The sequence below is a fragment of the Oncorhynchus gorbuscha genome, unplaced genomic scaffold (assembly GCF_021184085.1).
Source record: "Oncorhynchus gorbuscha isolate QuinsamMale2020 ecotype Even-year unplaced genomic scaffold, OgorEven_v1.0 Un_scaffold_622, whole genome shotgun sequence".
In the NCBI taxonomy this organism is placed as follows: Eukaryota; Metazoa; Chordata; class Actinopteri; order Salmoniformes; family Salmonidae; genus Oncorhynchus; species Oncorhynchus gorbuscha.
Window position 1 is genome coordinate 337,050 of NW_025745740.1, and position 14,710 is coordinate 351,759.

General features: G+C 41.7%; 1 protein-coding gene across 2 annotated transcripts; it reads right to left on the reverse strand.

Moving 5' to 3' along the window:
* Nucleotides 1–1,037: 1,037 nt before the first annotated feature.
* Nucleotides 1,038–14,215, reverse strand: LOC124019529 (somatostatin receptor type 2-like). 2 transcript variants are annotated; one of them, XM_046334891.1, is made up of 4 exons: nucleotides 13,623–14,215; nucleotides 13,247–13,398; nucleotides 4,779–5,552; nucleotides 1,038–3,371 (listed from the first exon to the last, which is right to left on the reverse strand). In XM_046334891.1, the coding sequence occupies exons 3-4, from the start codon at nucleotides 5,487–5,489 to the stop codon at nucleotides 2,961–2,963; spliced, it is 1,122 nt and encodes a 373-aa protein (XP_046190847.1). In that variant the 5' UTR covers nucleotides 5,490–5,552; nucleotides 13,247–13,398; nucleotides 13,623–14,215; the 3' UTR covers nucleotides 1,038–2,960. The 2 variants fall into 2 exon arrangements, with proteins under 2 accessions (XP_046190847.1, XP_046190848.1); XM_046334892.1 differs by lacking the exon at nucleotides 13,247–13,398.
* Between the last annotated feature and the right edge of the window lie 495 nt (nucleotides 14,216–14,710).

Genomic DNA, 14,710 nt, shown 5'->3' on the forward strand with positions numbered 1-14,710 from the left:
ATGATTCTCAACCACGACATGACAATGTTGACTTGACAATTACAGCACACATGGGAGTCTATACAGTCTAGCAGCAGTTTGGTTAGTGATTAGCCTTGGTCGATGCCATGCTAATACCGTCAATATAACAAAATGTCAGCATTCATCTCTGTAGTAGGACTCTGCACCCTTACTGGTCATGTTACCTGACCAAGAAACACTGGGCTATAATGATAATAACCTGACCAAGAAACACTGGGCTATAATGATAATAACCCGACCAAGAAACACTGGGCTATAATGATAATAACCCGACCAAGAAACACTGGGCTATAATGATAATAACCCGACCAAGAAACACTGGGCTATAATGATAATAACCCGACCAAGAAACACTGGGCTATAATGATAATAACCCGACCAAGAAACACTGGGCTATAATGATAATAACCCGACCAAGAAACACTGGGCTATAATGATAATAACCCGACCAAGAAACACTGGGCTATAATGATAATAACCCGACCAAGAAACACTGGGCTATAATGATAATAACCCGACCAAGAAACACTGGGCTATAATGATAATAACCCGACCAAGAAACACTGGGCTATAATGATAATAACCCGACCAAGAAACACTGGGCTATAATGATAATAACCCGACCAAGAAACACTGGGCCGACCAAGAAACACTGGGCTATAATGATAATAACCCGACCAAGAAACACTGGGCTATAATGATAATAACCCGACCAAGAAACACTGGGCTATAATGATAATAACCCGACCAAGAAACACTGGGCTATAATGATAATAACCCGACCAAGAAACACTGGGCTATAATGATAATAACCCGACCAAGAAACACTGGGCTATAATGATAATAACCCGACCAAGAAACACTATAATGATAACTGGGCTATAATGATAATAACCCGACCAAGAAACACTGGGCTATAATGATAATAACCCGACCAAGAAACACTGGGCTATAATGATAATAACCGACCAAGAAACACTGGGCAAAACACTCTGGGCTATAATGATAAACCCACCAAGAAACACTCTGGGCTATAATGATAATAACCCGACCAAGAAACACTGGGCTATAATGATAATAACCCGACCAAGAAACACTCTGGGCTATAATGATAATAACCCGACCAAGAAACACTCTGGGCTATAATGATAATAACCCGACAAAGAAACACTCTGGGCTAGAATTATAATTTGGGCCCGGAGTTGTTCCTGGTGAGGTCACCTGGTACCCATATTGGGTACAATATCTATTCATTCTACACTTCTACTAATCATGGCCTTGGACTGAATGTTGTATCAAATAAAACACTGTGTACAGTACACACACACACACACACACACACACACACACACACACACACACACACACACACACACACACACACACACACACACACACACACACACACACACACACACACACACACACACACAGAGAGGGAGAGAAACTGTTCAATTACATAGTAAGGGTGCATTCATAGTTATCGAGGGACTTCATACAGTCATCATTAGGTCATGTGATTGTAACTCTGTTCAGCTGTATGCTGTAGGTCCATGACTCACTGATGAATATTTGTCCACAGCAAATATGTGTCTTTCTGAGGTTAAAAAACCCCACTAAGGTCAACCATAATGTTAAACCGACTTTACGGAGTCCATATTTGTACAGTATAAGTATCAGCAGGACTTGTGCCAGCAAATTAACCATGTGGCATATCATGTGTTTTTATGTAATTTCAAAGTAGTCCCAGTATCTCTACTGTTCCTCCTCTCTCTGTAGTAAGTCATTAGATAACCAAACTACACCTTGGTGTAGTGATCCAGAGGTGATGTGGCCTGCTGCTCACTGTTGTTAAGTAATACAGTATCTAAGAATAGAGGCATGTTACTAATTCCACATTCTGCCCAACATTTTGGACACAATCTTTGTAAACAGACAATATGCACACAGTGAGTCTGCTGTAGTCCTAGTCTCACTTTGGCATACTTCCTACCTCCTAGTCTGCTATTTATCTTGGCTACGGGACAATGTGACAAAGACTGATTGAGGTGGTGGTTCATCCTGCTAGTGTAAACATATGTGCAGGGAATCCTTGTTCTCCATGGTTAAGTCTCGTCTGCTGTCAATCAGTAACCGTAGGTAACAGTCTGGGACATGTCAAAATGCTCTGCAGCGGAAAACGCATGTTTCTTATTAGACCATTTCAGGTAGCACTTCCCGGTTTCAGTCCCTTTTCTTCCGTTTGGGGCCTAATGAACACAACCCTGTTCTGGTCCTCACATGATCCTGTCACTGTCCACCAGTGTCAATACACTCAGGACACATCTTCAGCTTTCCACCCAAACACCAGAGAGCAGTCACAACTACAGTTTGTATTCTCTCCTTTATGAAGATATCACAATGTATGGGTTTTACGACCAGGAAAACCCAATGTCATGTCATTGTATGTCTTTTGAGAGCGTAAAGGGAGAGTTGATAAACAGAGATATGAGAAATAAAGAACATGATAACAGCCGTTGAGGAGCAGACACCATGAGGGCTTAGTTCCTTTGGAATGTTTTTCATCTCGTCCACAGGGAGAATAAAATGCTTACAAAATATCACACCATGAGATCAACTACAATCACTCTCCCTATGTGAGCTGTTCATAGGGTATGATAACAGGTCAGGATGACCGATTCCACCTGCAGAAACACCTGTGTGTTTGTTTCTCTCTCTCTCTCTGTGTGTGTGTGTGTGTGTGTGTGTGTGTGTGTGTGTGTGTGTGTGTGTGTGTGTGTGTGCGTGCGTGCGTGCGTGTGCGTGTGCGTGTGTGTGTGTGCGTTTTGTTAGTTTATTTGTTTGTGTGGGATGAGCTTGTGAGGTTGAGGGAGAGTTGATGTGAAATCAAAGATGTCTGTATAGATCACACATAAGGGATGCATTAGAATTAACAAGCTTCAAATGCTGGTCTGCAGGTCTCCATTGAGCAGCGTGCTTTGAGTCTCCGTGGGGTCATTCATCATGCGCGACTTGTCCTGCTTGCTGTCGCTGCGCTCAATCACATCCAGCCCGCCCACCTTCTTCCGACACAGAACGTTCTGGAAGCTCTTCTTGAAGTTCTCCGACAGGAACGCGTAAAGGATGGGGTTGGCACACGAGTTAGCGTAACCCAGGACCACCACGAAGGCAAAGGTGCTTCTCAGGAAGGGTGTGGTGGAGATGGTTCCTGTCACTGACGTCACATTGAATACATAGAAGGGCAGCCAGCAGAAGACGAACACGGCAACCACGATGGACACCATGCGGGTTACCTTCCTCTCTGAGCGCTTCCTCTTAGTGGACCCAACACGGATCCCTGACGACTTCACCTAAAAAATGATAGATTTTATTTGTATAGTAATCTTTAAAAAAAAACATAAATATTAAGAGACCCGGCACAGATCCCTGAGGACTTCACTTTAATAGTAGTAATAATTATATATTTTATCTGTATAGCCCACTTTAAAATATAGGTAAATATAGCTACATTTCAAGGCACTTCACCGCACAGGCAAAAACAAAAGAAGAAATGGATAGATTAAAGTAGACATACTGTGCTACTATTACAACATACGATAGGTCACAACAATTTAGTCAGGATGAAATGAAAATAGAAGTATAGAAAGATGGCAGTAGTCAGTCTCATCTATGTAGGTCCGCCTTGGTCTCAGGAGGTGACACTGATTATGTCCTAATATGGACACCGTAGTGGTGGCAGAACGATGTACAACAAGTACGACGTTAATGATGATGGTGAGGTAACACAGGCAGATGACCATGAGACTGACCTTGATGGTGATGTAACACAGGCAGATGACCATGAGACTGACCTTGATGGTGATGTAACACAGGCAGATGACCATGAGACTGACCTTAATGATGATGGTGAGGTAACACAGGCAGATGACCATGAGACTGACCTTGATGATGAAGAGAAGGTAACACAGGCAGATGACCATGAGACTGACCTTGATGATGATGGTGAGGTAACACAGGCAGTGGACCATGAGACTGACCTTGATGATGATGAGAAGGTAACACAGGCAGATGACCATGAGACTGACCTTGATGATGATGAGAAGGTAACACAGGCAGATGACCATGAGACTGACCTTGATGATGATGAGAAGGTAACACAGGCAGATGACCATGAGACTGACCTTGATGATGATGAGAAGGTAACACAGGCAGATGACCATGAGACTGACCTTAATGATGATGGTGAGGTAACACAGGCAGATGACCATGAGACTGACCTTGATGATGAAGAGAAGGTAACACAGGCAGATGACCATGAGACTGACCTTGATGATGATGGTGAGGTAACACAGGCAGTGGACCATGAGACTGACCTTGATGATGATGATGAGAAGGTAACACAGGCAGGTGACCATGAGACTGACCTTAATGATGATGAGAAGGTAACACAGGCAGGTGACCATGAGACTGACCTTGATGATGATGAGAAGGTAACACAGGCAGATGACCATGAGACTGACCTTGATGATGATAAGGTAACACAGGCAGATGACCATGAGACTGACCTTGATGATGATGAGTAGGTAACACAGGCAGATGACCATGAGACTGACCTTGATGATGATGAGTAGGTAACACAGGCAGATGACCATGAGACTGACCTTGATGATGATGAGAAGGTAACACAGGCAGATGACCATGAGACTGACCTTGATGATGATGAGTAGGTAACACAGGCAGATGACCATGAGACTGACCTTGATGATGATGAGTAGGTAACACAGGCAGATGACCATGAGCGGGAGGAAGAAACCCAGGACGAAGGTGTAGAACATGAAGGCGGTGTAGTAGGCCTCCTCAGGCTCCGGCCACACGATGGTACAGAAGCAACTGTTGTGCTTGGTGATTAAACCGCTGTAGATTATGATAGGCAGGTTGACCAGGAGTGACACCCCCCACACCGCCAGGTTGATGGTCTTGGCCATACGTGGCTTGCGCCACTTGGTGGACCGGATGGGGTGCACAACGGCCAGGTAGCGGTCGATGCTCATGACCATAAGGCAGAAGATGGAGGTGAACTGGTTGAGTGAGTCCACGGTCATGACCACGCGGCACAGCACCGCACCGAACGGCCAGTGGACCAGCGCCAGCTGAATGGCGATGAACGGTAACCCCAACATGAACAGAACATCTGCGACTGCCAAATTCATGATGTAAATATTCGTGACCGTCTTCATCTTGGCGTAGCGCAGGATGACGTAGATCACAAGGGCGTTGCCGCAGAGACCGATACCACACACCAGGAAGTAGAGAAAGGTGATGACCATGGTGCTGGTCTGGTTGAACGTGTTGTCGCCCGTATAGGTACCATTGCGTTCCGTTGACTCGTTGCCCAGAATAAAGCTGTCGTACATCAGGGGTTCTTGGGTTAGGTTGGGGAGCGAGGAGGGGAACACCCAGGAGTCCATGGTGGCACTGGTTCCTCAATGTCTCTCAGATATCCAAGGAACTGGGACTATGACACATCCCACCTGCATGGATGGAAGAAAATAACACAATCAATGTGGTGCCTCTCAGAATCAATGTGGCCTCTCGCTCTCTCTGTCTCTGTCTCAGTCTCTTTCTCTAGGGAACAAACATTTTTGAAAGGCCTCACAAAATATAACAGCACACAGTTACTAAATATAAATGTACATTTACTCTCTGTTCCCCTCCCCCCTCAGATTTTCATTGTTTCTAATCTTACTTTATTTTGTCCCTAATGAACCTCAAAGAACATTGCAGTTGTTGTTTTTCTAAGTTGAGGTTACTTGGGGTAAATTGTTTTGGATTTCCAAGCCCCTCTGTTTAGCACTCTTTATGTCCAAGCTCGGCTTAAACACATTTCATAATATTAGCTTATTATATTAGCAGTAACAAGAGGTGGGAAAATGATCCAACTGTCATACTTGAGTAAAAGTAAAGATACCTTAATAGAAAATGACTCAAGTGAAAGTCACCCAATGAAATATTACTTGAGTTAAAGTCTAAAAGTATTTGGTTATAAATATACTTACGTAGGAAGAGTAAATGTAATTGCTCAAATATACTTAAAAGTATAAGTTATTTCAAATTCCTTATATTATTAAACAGGCATCATTTTTTGAGTGTGAAATGTGCATAACATTATAAATGAGGACCCTGGCCCTGGAGGTGTCTGTTGAGAGAGAGACTCTTGGTTGGCTAGTTCAGCTGCAGCCTCTGTCTACAGTCAGCCTGTGGTAATCAGTACTGGGTAAGCCTTTATTTAACCAGGCAGGCCAGTTGAGAACACCTTTATTTAACCAGGCAGGCCAGTTGAGAACACCTTTATTTAACCAGGTAGGCCAGTTGAGAACACCTTTATTTAACCAGGCAGGCCAGTTGAGAACACCTTTATTTAACCAGGTAGGCTAGTTGAGAACACCTTTATTTAACCAGGCAGGCCAGTTGAGAACACCTTTATTTAACCAGGTAGGCCAGTTGAGAACACCTTTATTTAACCAGGCAGGCCAGTTGAGAACACCTTTATTTAACCAGGTAGGCTAGTTGAGAACACCTTTATTTAACCAGGTAGGCTAGTTGAGAACACCTTTATTTAACCAGGTAGGCTAGTTGAGAACACCTTTATTTAACCAGGTAGGCCAGTTGAGAACACCTTTATTTAACCAGGTAGGCTAGTTGAGAACACCTTTATTTAACCAGGTAGGCTAGTTGAGAACACCTTTATTTAACCAGGTAGGCCAGTTGAGAACACCTTTATTTAACCAGGTAGGCCAGTTGAGAACACCTTTATTTAACCAGGTAGGCCAGTTGAGAACACCTTTATTTAACCAGGTAGGCCAGTTGAGAACACCTTTATTTAACCAGGTAGGCTAGTTGAGAATAAGTTCTCATTTACAACTGGGACCTGGCCAAGATAAACCAAAGCAATTCGACACAAACAACAACACAGAGTTACACATGGAATAAACAAACAGAGTCAATAATAGGAAAATCTATATACATCATGTGCAAATGAGGTAGGATAAGAGAGGTAAAGGCAATAAATAGGCCATGGTGGCGAAGTAATTTCAATATAGCAATTAAACACTGGAATGGTAGGATGTGCAGAAGATGAATGTGCAAGTAGTGATACTGGGGAGCAAAGGAGCAAGATAAATAAATAAATACAGTATGGGGAGGAGGTAGATTGGATGGCCTATTTACAGATGAGCTATGTGCAGTGATCTGTGAGCTGCTTTGACACCTGGTTCTTAAAGCTAGTGAGGGAGGTAAGAGTCTCCAGCTTTAGAGATTCTAGCAGTTCGTTCCAGTCATTGGCACACACACACGTATGCATGGACACAGACACACACACACACTCACACACACACACGTACGTACACACACACACACACACACACACACACACACACACACACACACACACACACACACACACACACACACACACACACACACACACACACACACACACACACACACACACACACACACACACACACACACACACACACATATACCATAGGGAAGGCATTCAGTCAACTCCCCAGTCACAGCCCCCTTCCTGAGAAGTGCTTGTCCTTCACTTGATACTAGACTATAGTCTTCCCTCAGTAAATAACAACCCAAAGGTTACTCCTCTACACTGTTATAGAAAACGTGTATTTATTAGGGGGTGGGAATGAATGCAAATGAGTATTTAAATGATTCCCGCCTATGTAATTGAAAGAAAGGAAGGACTGCGGCACCAAAATCAGTGAGCCGTGACAGAGTCAAATTAGAGTGCAGTTCGGTATCAGCACATAGTGGGAGGGATGCCCCCTATCAACCTGAGATAATATCAACATCACAACATGTTTCATTATGCCAGTTTGTCATTGCACCTCCTGCACAGTGAAAGCTGCCTAGGAGGTGTCTGAGATATGGCTATTGTTGTGCTAAATAAGCAACACCAGATACGAGGGAGGAGGGAGGGGTATTTGGGATGTTGAAAACACCTATTCCCTCCCTTTGTGCTGCACTACTTTGACCAGGGCCCATAGTGTCCACTGCCCATAGGGTGTCCACTGCCCATAGGGTGTCCACAGCCAATAGAGTGGCATTTGGGGCGCAGACCGTGGGATCAGGTCCACGCTAGCTACCCACCCACATAGCGGTTGTTTGGCAGTGTCAGAGGTGGAATTGCATTAGAGCTGTCAAATCCACAAGTAGCTCCCAGCATTATCCCTAAAGCATTATCCCCAATGCATTATCCCTATCGCATTATCCCTAGAGCATTATCCCTAGAGCATTATACCCACAGCATTATACCTAAAGCATTATACATAAAGCATTATCCCCAAAGCATCATACCTAGAGCATTATCCCCAACGCATTATCCCCAAGGCATTATCCATAGAGCATTATCCCTAAAGCATCATACCTAAAACATTATCCCCAAGGCATTATCCATAGAGTATTATACATAAAGCATTATACCTAAAGCATTATACCTAAAGCATTATACCTAAAGCATTATACCTAAAGCATTATACCTAAAGCATTATACCTAAAGCATTATCCCTAAAGCATTGTACCTAAAGCATTATACCTAAAGCATTATACCTAAAGCATTATCCCTAAAGCATTATCCCGAAAGCATTGTACATAAAGCATTATACCTAAAGCATTATCCCTAACACATTATCCCTAAATCATTATCCCTAAAGCATTATACCTGAAGCATTATACCTAAAGCATTATCCCTAAAGCATTATACCTAAAGCATTATACATAAAGCATTATACATAAAGCATTATCCCTAAAGCATTATACATAAAGCATTATCCCTAAAGCATTATACCTAAAGCATTATACCTAAAGCATTATATGTGACAAATAAAATTTGATTTGATTTGATTTGATTATACCTAAAGCATTATACCTAAAGCATTATCCCTAGAGCATTATACCTAAAGCATTATACCTAAAGCATTATACCTAAAGCATTATTCCTAGAGCATTATACATAAAGCATTATCCCTAAAGCATTGTCCCTGACGCATTATCACTGAGGCATTATACATAAAGCGTTATCCTAAAGCATTATACATAAAGCATTATCCCTAAAGCATTATACCCAAAGCATTATACCTAAAGTATTATACCTAAAGCATTATACCTAGAGCATTATACATAAAGCATTATACCTAAAGCATTATACCTAAAGCATTGTCCCTAAAGCATTATCCCTAAAGCATTATACCTAAAGCATTATACATAAAGCATTATCCCTAAAGCATTGTCCCTGATGCATTATCACTGAGGCATTATACATAAAGCGTTATTCCTAAAGCATTATACATAAAGCATTATCCCTAAAGCATTATACATAAAGCATGATCCATAAAGCATTATCACTGAGGCATTATACATACAGCATTATCCATAAAGTGTTATTCCTAAAGCATTATACCTAACGCATGATCCCTGAAGCATTATCCCTAAAGCATTATCCCTAAAGCATTATCCCTAAAGCGTTATCCCTAGAGCATTATACCTAAAGCATTATACCTAAAACATTATACCTAGAGCATTATCCTTAAAGCATTATACATAAAGCATTATACCTAAAGCATTATACCTAAAGCATTATACCTAAAGCATTGTCCCTAAAGCATTATCCCTAAAGCATTATACCTAAAGCATTGTCCCTAAAGCATTATCCATAAAGCGTTATTCCTAAAGCATTGTACCTAAAGCATTATACATAAAGCATTATCCCTAAAGCATTGTCCCTGACACATTATCACTGAGGCATTATACATAAAGCGTTATTCCTAAAGCATTATACATAAAGCATTATCCCTAAAGCATTATCACTGAGGCATTATACATAAAGCATTATCCATAAAGCGTTATTCCTAAAGCATTATACCTAATGCATTATACCTAATGCATTATCCCCGAAGCATTATCCCTAAAGCATTATACCTGAAACATTATACCCAAAGCATTATCCCTAAAGCATTATCCCTAAAGCATTGTCCCTAAAGCATTATACCCAAAGCATTATCCCTAAAGCATTATCCCTAACGCATTATCCCTAACGCATTATACATAAAGCATTATCCCTAAAGCATTATCCCGAAAGCGTTATACATAAAGCGTTATCCCTAAAGCATTATACATAAAGCATTACCCCTAAAGCATTATCCCAAAAGCATTATCCCAAAAGCGTTATACATAAAACATTATCCATAAAGCATTATCCATAAAGCAGTATCCATAAAGCAGTATCCCTAAAGCATTATACATAAAGCATTATCCATAAAGTATTATCCCTAAAGCATTATCACTGAGGCATTATACATAAAGTGACAGTCGCATTAGAAGAAATCCAGCCTTGTAACAAAACCTTGATTAGGCTGATAGAAATCCTCATTATTTTGTTTAATGAAAAGCTAGCTCGTCACTTACCGTGCCAGAGACAAAGAGAGTAGCCTAACAACTGAAACGGTTGCTATCATTGCACTAAATTCACAACACTACTATACACTGAAGCATTTCGCTACACTGGCAATAACATCTGCTAGATATGTGTATGTGACAAATAAACATTTTATTTGATGTGTACAAAATATTAGGAACAGCTGCTCTTTCCATGACATCGACTGACCAGGTGAAGCCAGGTAAAAGCTATGATCCCTTATTGATGTCACTTCTTAAATCCACTTCAATCAGTGTCAATGAAGGGGAGGGGACAGGTTAAAGAAGGATTTTTAAGCCTGTGTCAAGAATTGCAATACTGCTCATTTTTTCACACTCAACTGACACAACTGTGGGAAGCATTGGAGTCAGCATGGGCCAGCATCCGGGTGGAATGCTTTCAACACCTCGAAGAGTGCCCCACCAAATTGAGGCTGTTCTGAGGGCAAAGGGGCTGCAACTCAATATTAGCACGGTGTTCCTAATGTTTTGTACACTCAGTGTAATTACCTATTATATCCTGCATCCCGAATGGGACCCTATTACCTACATAGTGCACCACTTTTGACCAGGACCAATAGGAAATATGTTGCCATTTCAGATGCATGATGCAACATGTTTGCTCCACGTTTAGATGTACATTTTGGACTTGTTGAAATGAAGTTGGTGGGTTGACGTTGGCTTCTGAACTATGAATAGATGCACTGTACAGTATGTATTGAATGCAACATTGAGCAATTTGTCAACAAGTGGTTCAGTCTCAGTAGTCTGGATCTAAGCCTAGTGGTAGAATTGAAATATATAATGTAATAGAATAAAATGAAATAGAATATAATATAGAGAAGAATAGACTAGAAGAGCTCCTGTGGGTTGTTTAGCAACCTGATTCATTGTTCTGCCAGATTACTGCCCTCTGTCTTCTCAGGCACTGCCTCAATAGAATAGACAGCATGTGGGCTGATTGGCACCTGGTAGAAAAAGAGTCTGAAATACGGGATGCAAATACAGCTGTCTGTGTCGGTCCCGAGCTCATTGGCGTGGAAAACTGTGGGGCCCAATGTTGATAGTTCGCTAGTGGACTGGACCCATAAATTAGAGTCCCCCCCTCATGTCTCACCCCCCCCCCCCCCCCTGTAATTCACACACTGCCAAGGACTGTAAAACCGAGACCTGATACGTCTCTGCTTGGCACTCAGCATTAAGGAGATACGGAGGTATGAGATTTCGGGTAAGGCCCAGCCATAGACTAGCATCCTGTCCATGAGGTTACTCAAGCTGCCTCACGCTACAGAAGCAGGAGATAGGCTCTTGCTCCAAGGTGTTCTGGGTCAGCTCGCATAAACCAAGGCTGTCTTAATGCTTTACAGTGTATTGATTTAGAATATAATCAAATATAATGGGTGGGCTGAACCTGCACCTGATAGATTGAAATCTTGTTCCGAAACATTACTCCTGTATCTCTTCAGGCTCAATGCTTTATATTGCTTTGGTTTAGAATATAATATAATAGATCTCTGTTCAGGCACCTGATAGATTGTCTGCCAGTTTACACCACTTTCTCTTCACTGGCTGGGTCAACGCTTTACATTGCTCTGGTTTAGAATAGACCACATGAGTGCTGTTCAGGCACTACCTGACAGATTTCTGCCTTGTTCTGACAGTTTACTCTGCTCTGGTTTAGAATAGACCACATGAGTGCTGTTCAGGCACTACCTGACAGATTTCTGCCTTGTTCTGACAGTTTACTCTGCTCTGGTTTAGAATAGACCACATGAGTGCTGTTCAGGCACTGCCTGACATATTTCTGCCTTGTTCTGACAGTTTACTCTGCTCTGGTTTAGAATAGACCACATGAGTGCTGTTCAGGCACTACCTGACAGATTTCTGCCTTGTTATGACAGTTTACTCTGCTCTGTCTTTTGAAGCACTGGATCCTTACATGTTATTCTTATTTATTTTATTTTATTTGACCTTTATTTAACTTGGAAAATCAGTTAAGATCAAATTCTTATTTACAACGATGGCCTAGGAACAGTGGGTCAACTGCCTTGTTTATGGGCAGAATGACAGATCTTTACCCTGTCAGCTCAGGGGATTTGATCTAGCAACCTTTCAGTTACTGGCCCAAACCTCTAACCACTAGGCTACCTGCCGCCCCTTATGTCGTATTCTAACTCGACGCACCATAGAGCACTGGCACGATGCACCTGATAGCTTGCCGTCTTGTTCTGCCAGTTTACTACGCTCTGTCTTTTCAGGCACACAGTGACTCTGTCACCAACGTTTAGCGCAGTGATTTAAAGGGCTGTGTGGGAAATCTGGGGTAGACGATAAGGAGCTACTCATCTGTTTGTTCTTGCAGCAACAGACCCTGTTGAGCCGATGATCAGAACATTCAAATCCACGTTTCCGATGTGATCACAGAGAGTGGTTGGGGATTGGAACCATCCAAATTGAAATACGCGCAACATGAATGTGACAATACATTTGAAAAACTAAATAGAATAAAGCGATAGGAGGATTTGAAGCTTAAATATTTAATCAACATTTCAAAAACATCAACACACATGATTTCCCTTGTCTTTCCCTTTTCTTTACCATGATGACTGAATAAGAATTATCGACTAGATCATTTTTTCATACACCTAAATTGACAGAAAATGTCCGTTGGAAAATTGTAAGACCCGATATAACATTGCATTTAAATAATGACACATTTCTATATTTTCCTTACCTTTAAAATCGATTAAATATAATCCAATGTAAAACTTTATTCCGTTTATCTGAGTTCAATGGGTCTTCATTTCCCACCATGAAACATTCTCAAACACCTCTCCAATACGTTCAGCCGAAACGAGGGTTGACAGCTCTGCCATTTGAATTCACCTTTCAAAATAAACAACCTTTGATAATTTGCCATCATGCTGAAATAAGTTATAAAAAAGATCGACATCATTGAAAATATGTCTACGCAAGAAAAGTAATAAATGTATGTGGCACGACTCTGTGCGTCTGGCTACATGTTAAGGTGCGCACAGAGAATGCCTTGAGTGAAAAGGGCCGGATAGAGTGGAGATGCGGAGCGCGCGCAGCTTGTATTAGCTACTCACAGCTTGTAATGACAGACACCGGGTAGAGACCTCGTACAGGGCTGTTGCTGCTGCTTGCTACTGTTCTCCAGCCCGAAACACAGATGGAGTTACTGGTCCATTATTTCCCCATTCCTTCCCCGTTTCCTCTCATTTAATAAAATAAAAGCATGCAGTAACCTCGTTGTCACCAGGCTATTACGTTAGGACTGAGCCAGCACACTACGAAAAGATGAAGGTGGTTAGTGAGCTGAAGCCTTGTTTACCTCCGGTCTTCATTTGAGTTGTGAGATTAAACATAATTATTGGAAATGATTTATTGATTATAGGCGTATATATCATCAAGTAAATCTATTGACCAAATGTATTGAAAATGAAAGTCGTTATGTTAGCATAATTATTAGAGCTAAATTATGCCAGATACCTCTTGTATTTTTGCTGTGCAGCCTATGACAAACATACTGTTCATTCGAACTGGATTGTGAAAGTAGCCAACCAGTAGCCAACCAGTGGGGTAGAGGATGGGACATTAGACACAATACCAGCGTCACACAGCTTTGAGTGGACGAGAACCAAGTTATTCACACAGTTGCGTTTACCCTTCGGTCCATCGACAGCTTCATCGCAAAGAAAGACAAAACAACATGCAGCAGACAGACAACCGTTATCTTTGGCATAAAAATGACTGCAAACACTGTTCTGCCTGCCGTCATGCTGACCTGTTGCACTCCCATGAGCATAGATTGTTACGCAGACCTGGGTTCAAATACTATTCGAAATCATTTAAAATACTCCAGGGCTTGATTAAGCTTGTCTGACACAATGGAACAATTAGAAAGTCCCCCAAAATTAAAAACTCTTGGAAGGCAGAAAAAAAGCAAAAAAAAGGTAAAGTGTTAAAAATATTTGTAATAGTATTTGAACCCTGGTATGAAACTGTGTGGAACAAGAATGATTGTGTAACAGATTAAACTACCATGTCCTTTCCTCTAATGTTTTGTGACCAGGGGGAAGAGTCAAAGTGAGTCCCAAATATCACCCTATTCACATAGCCGCGGGAAGTAGGGTTGCTGCGGGTGCTGCGGGACCCCTGAAATATCTGAATATAT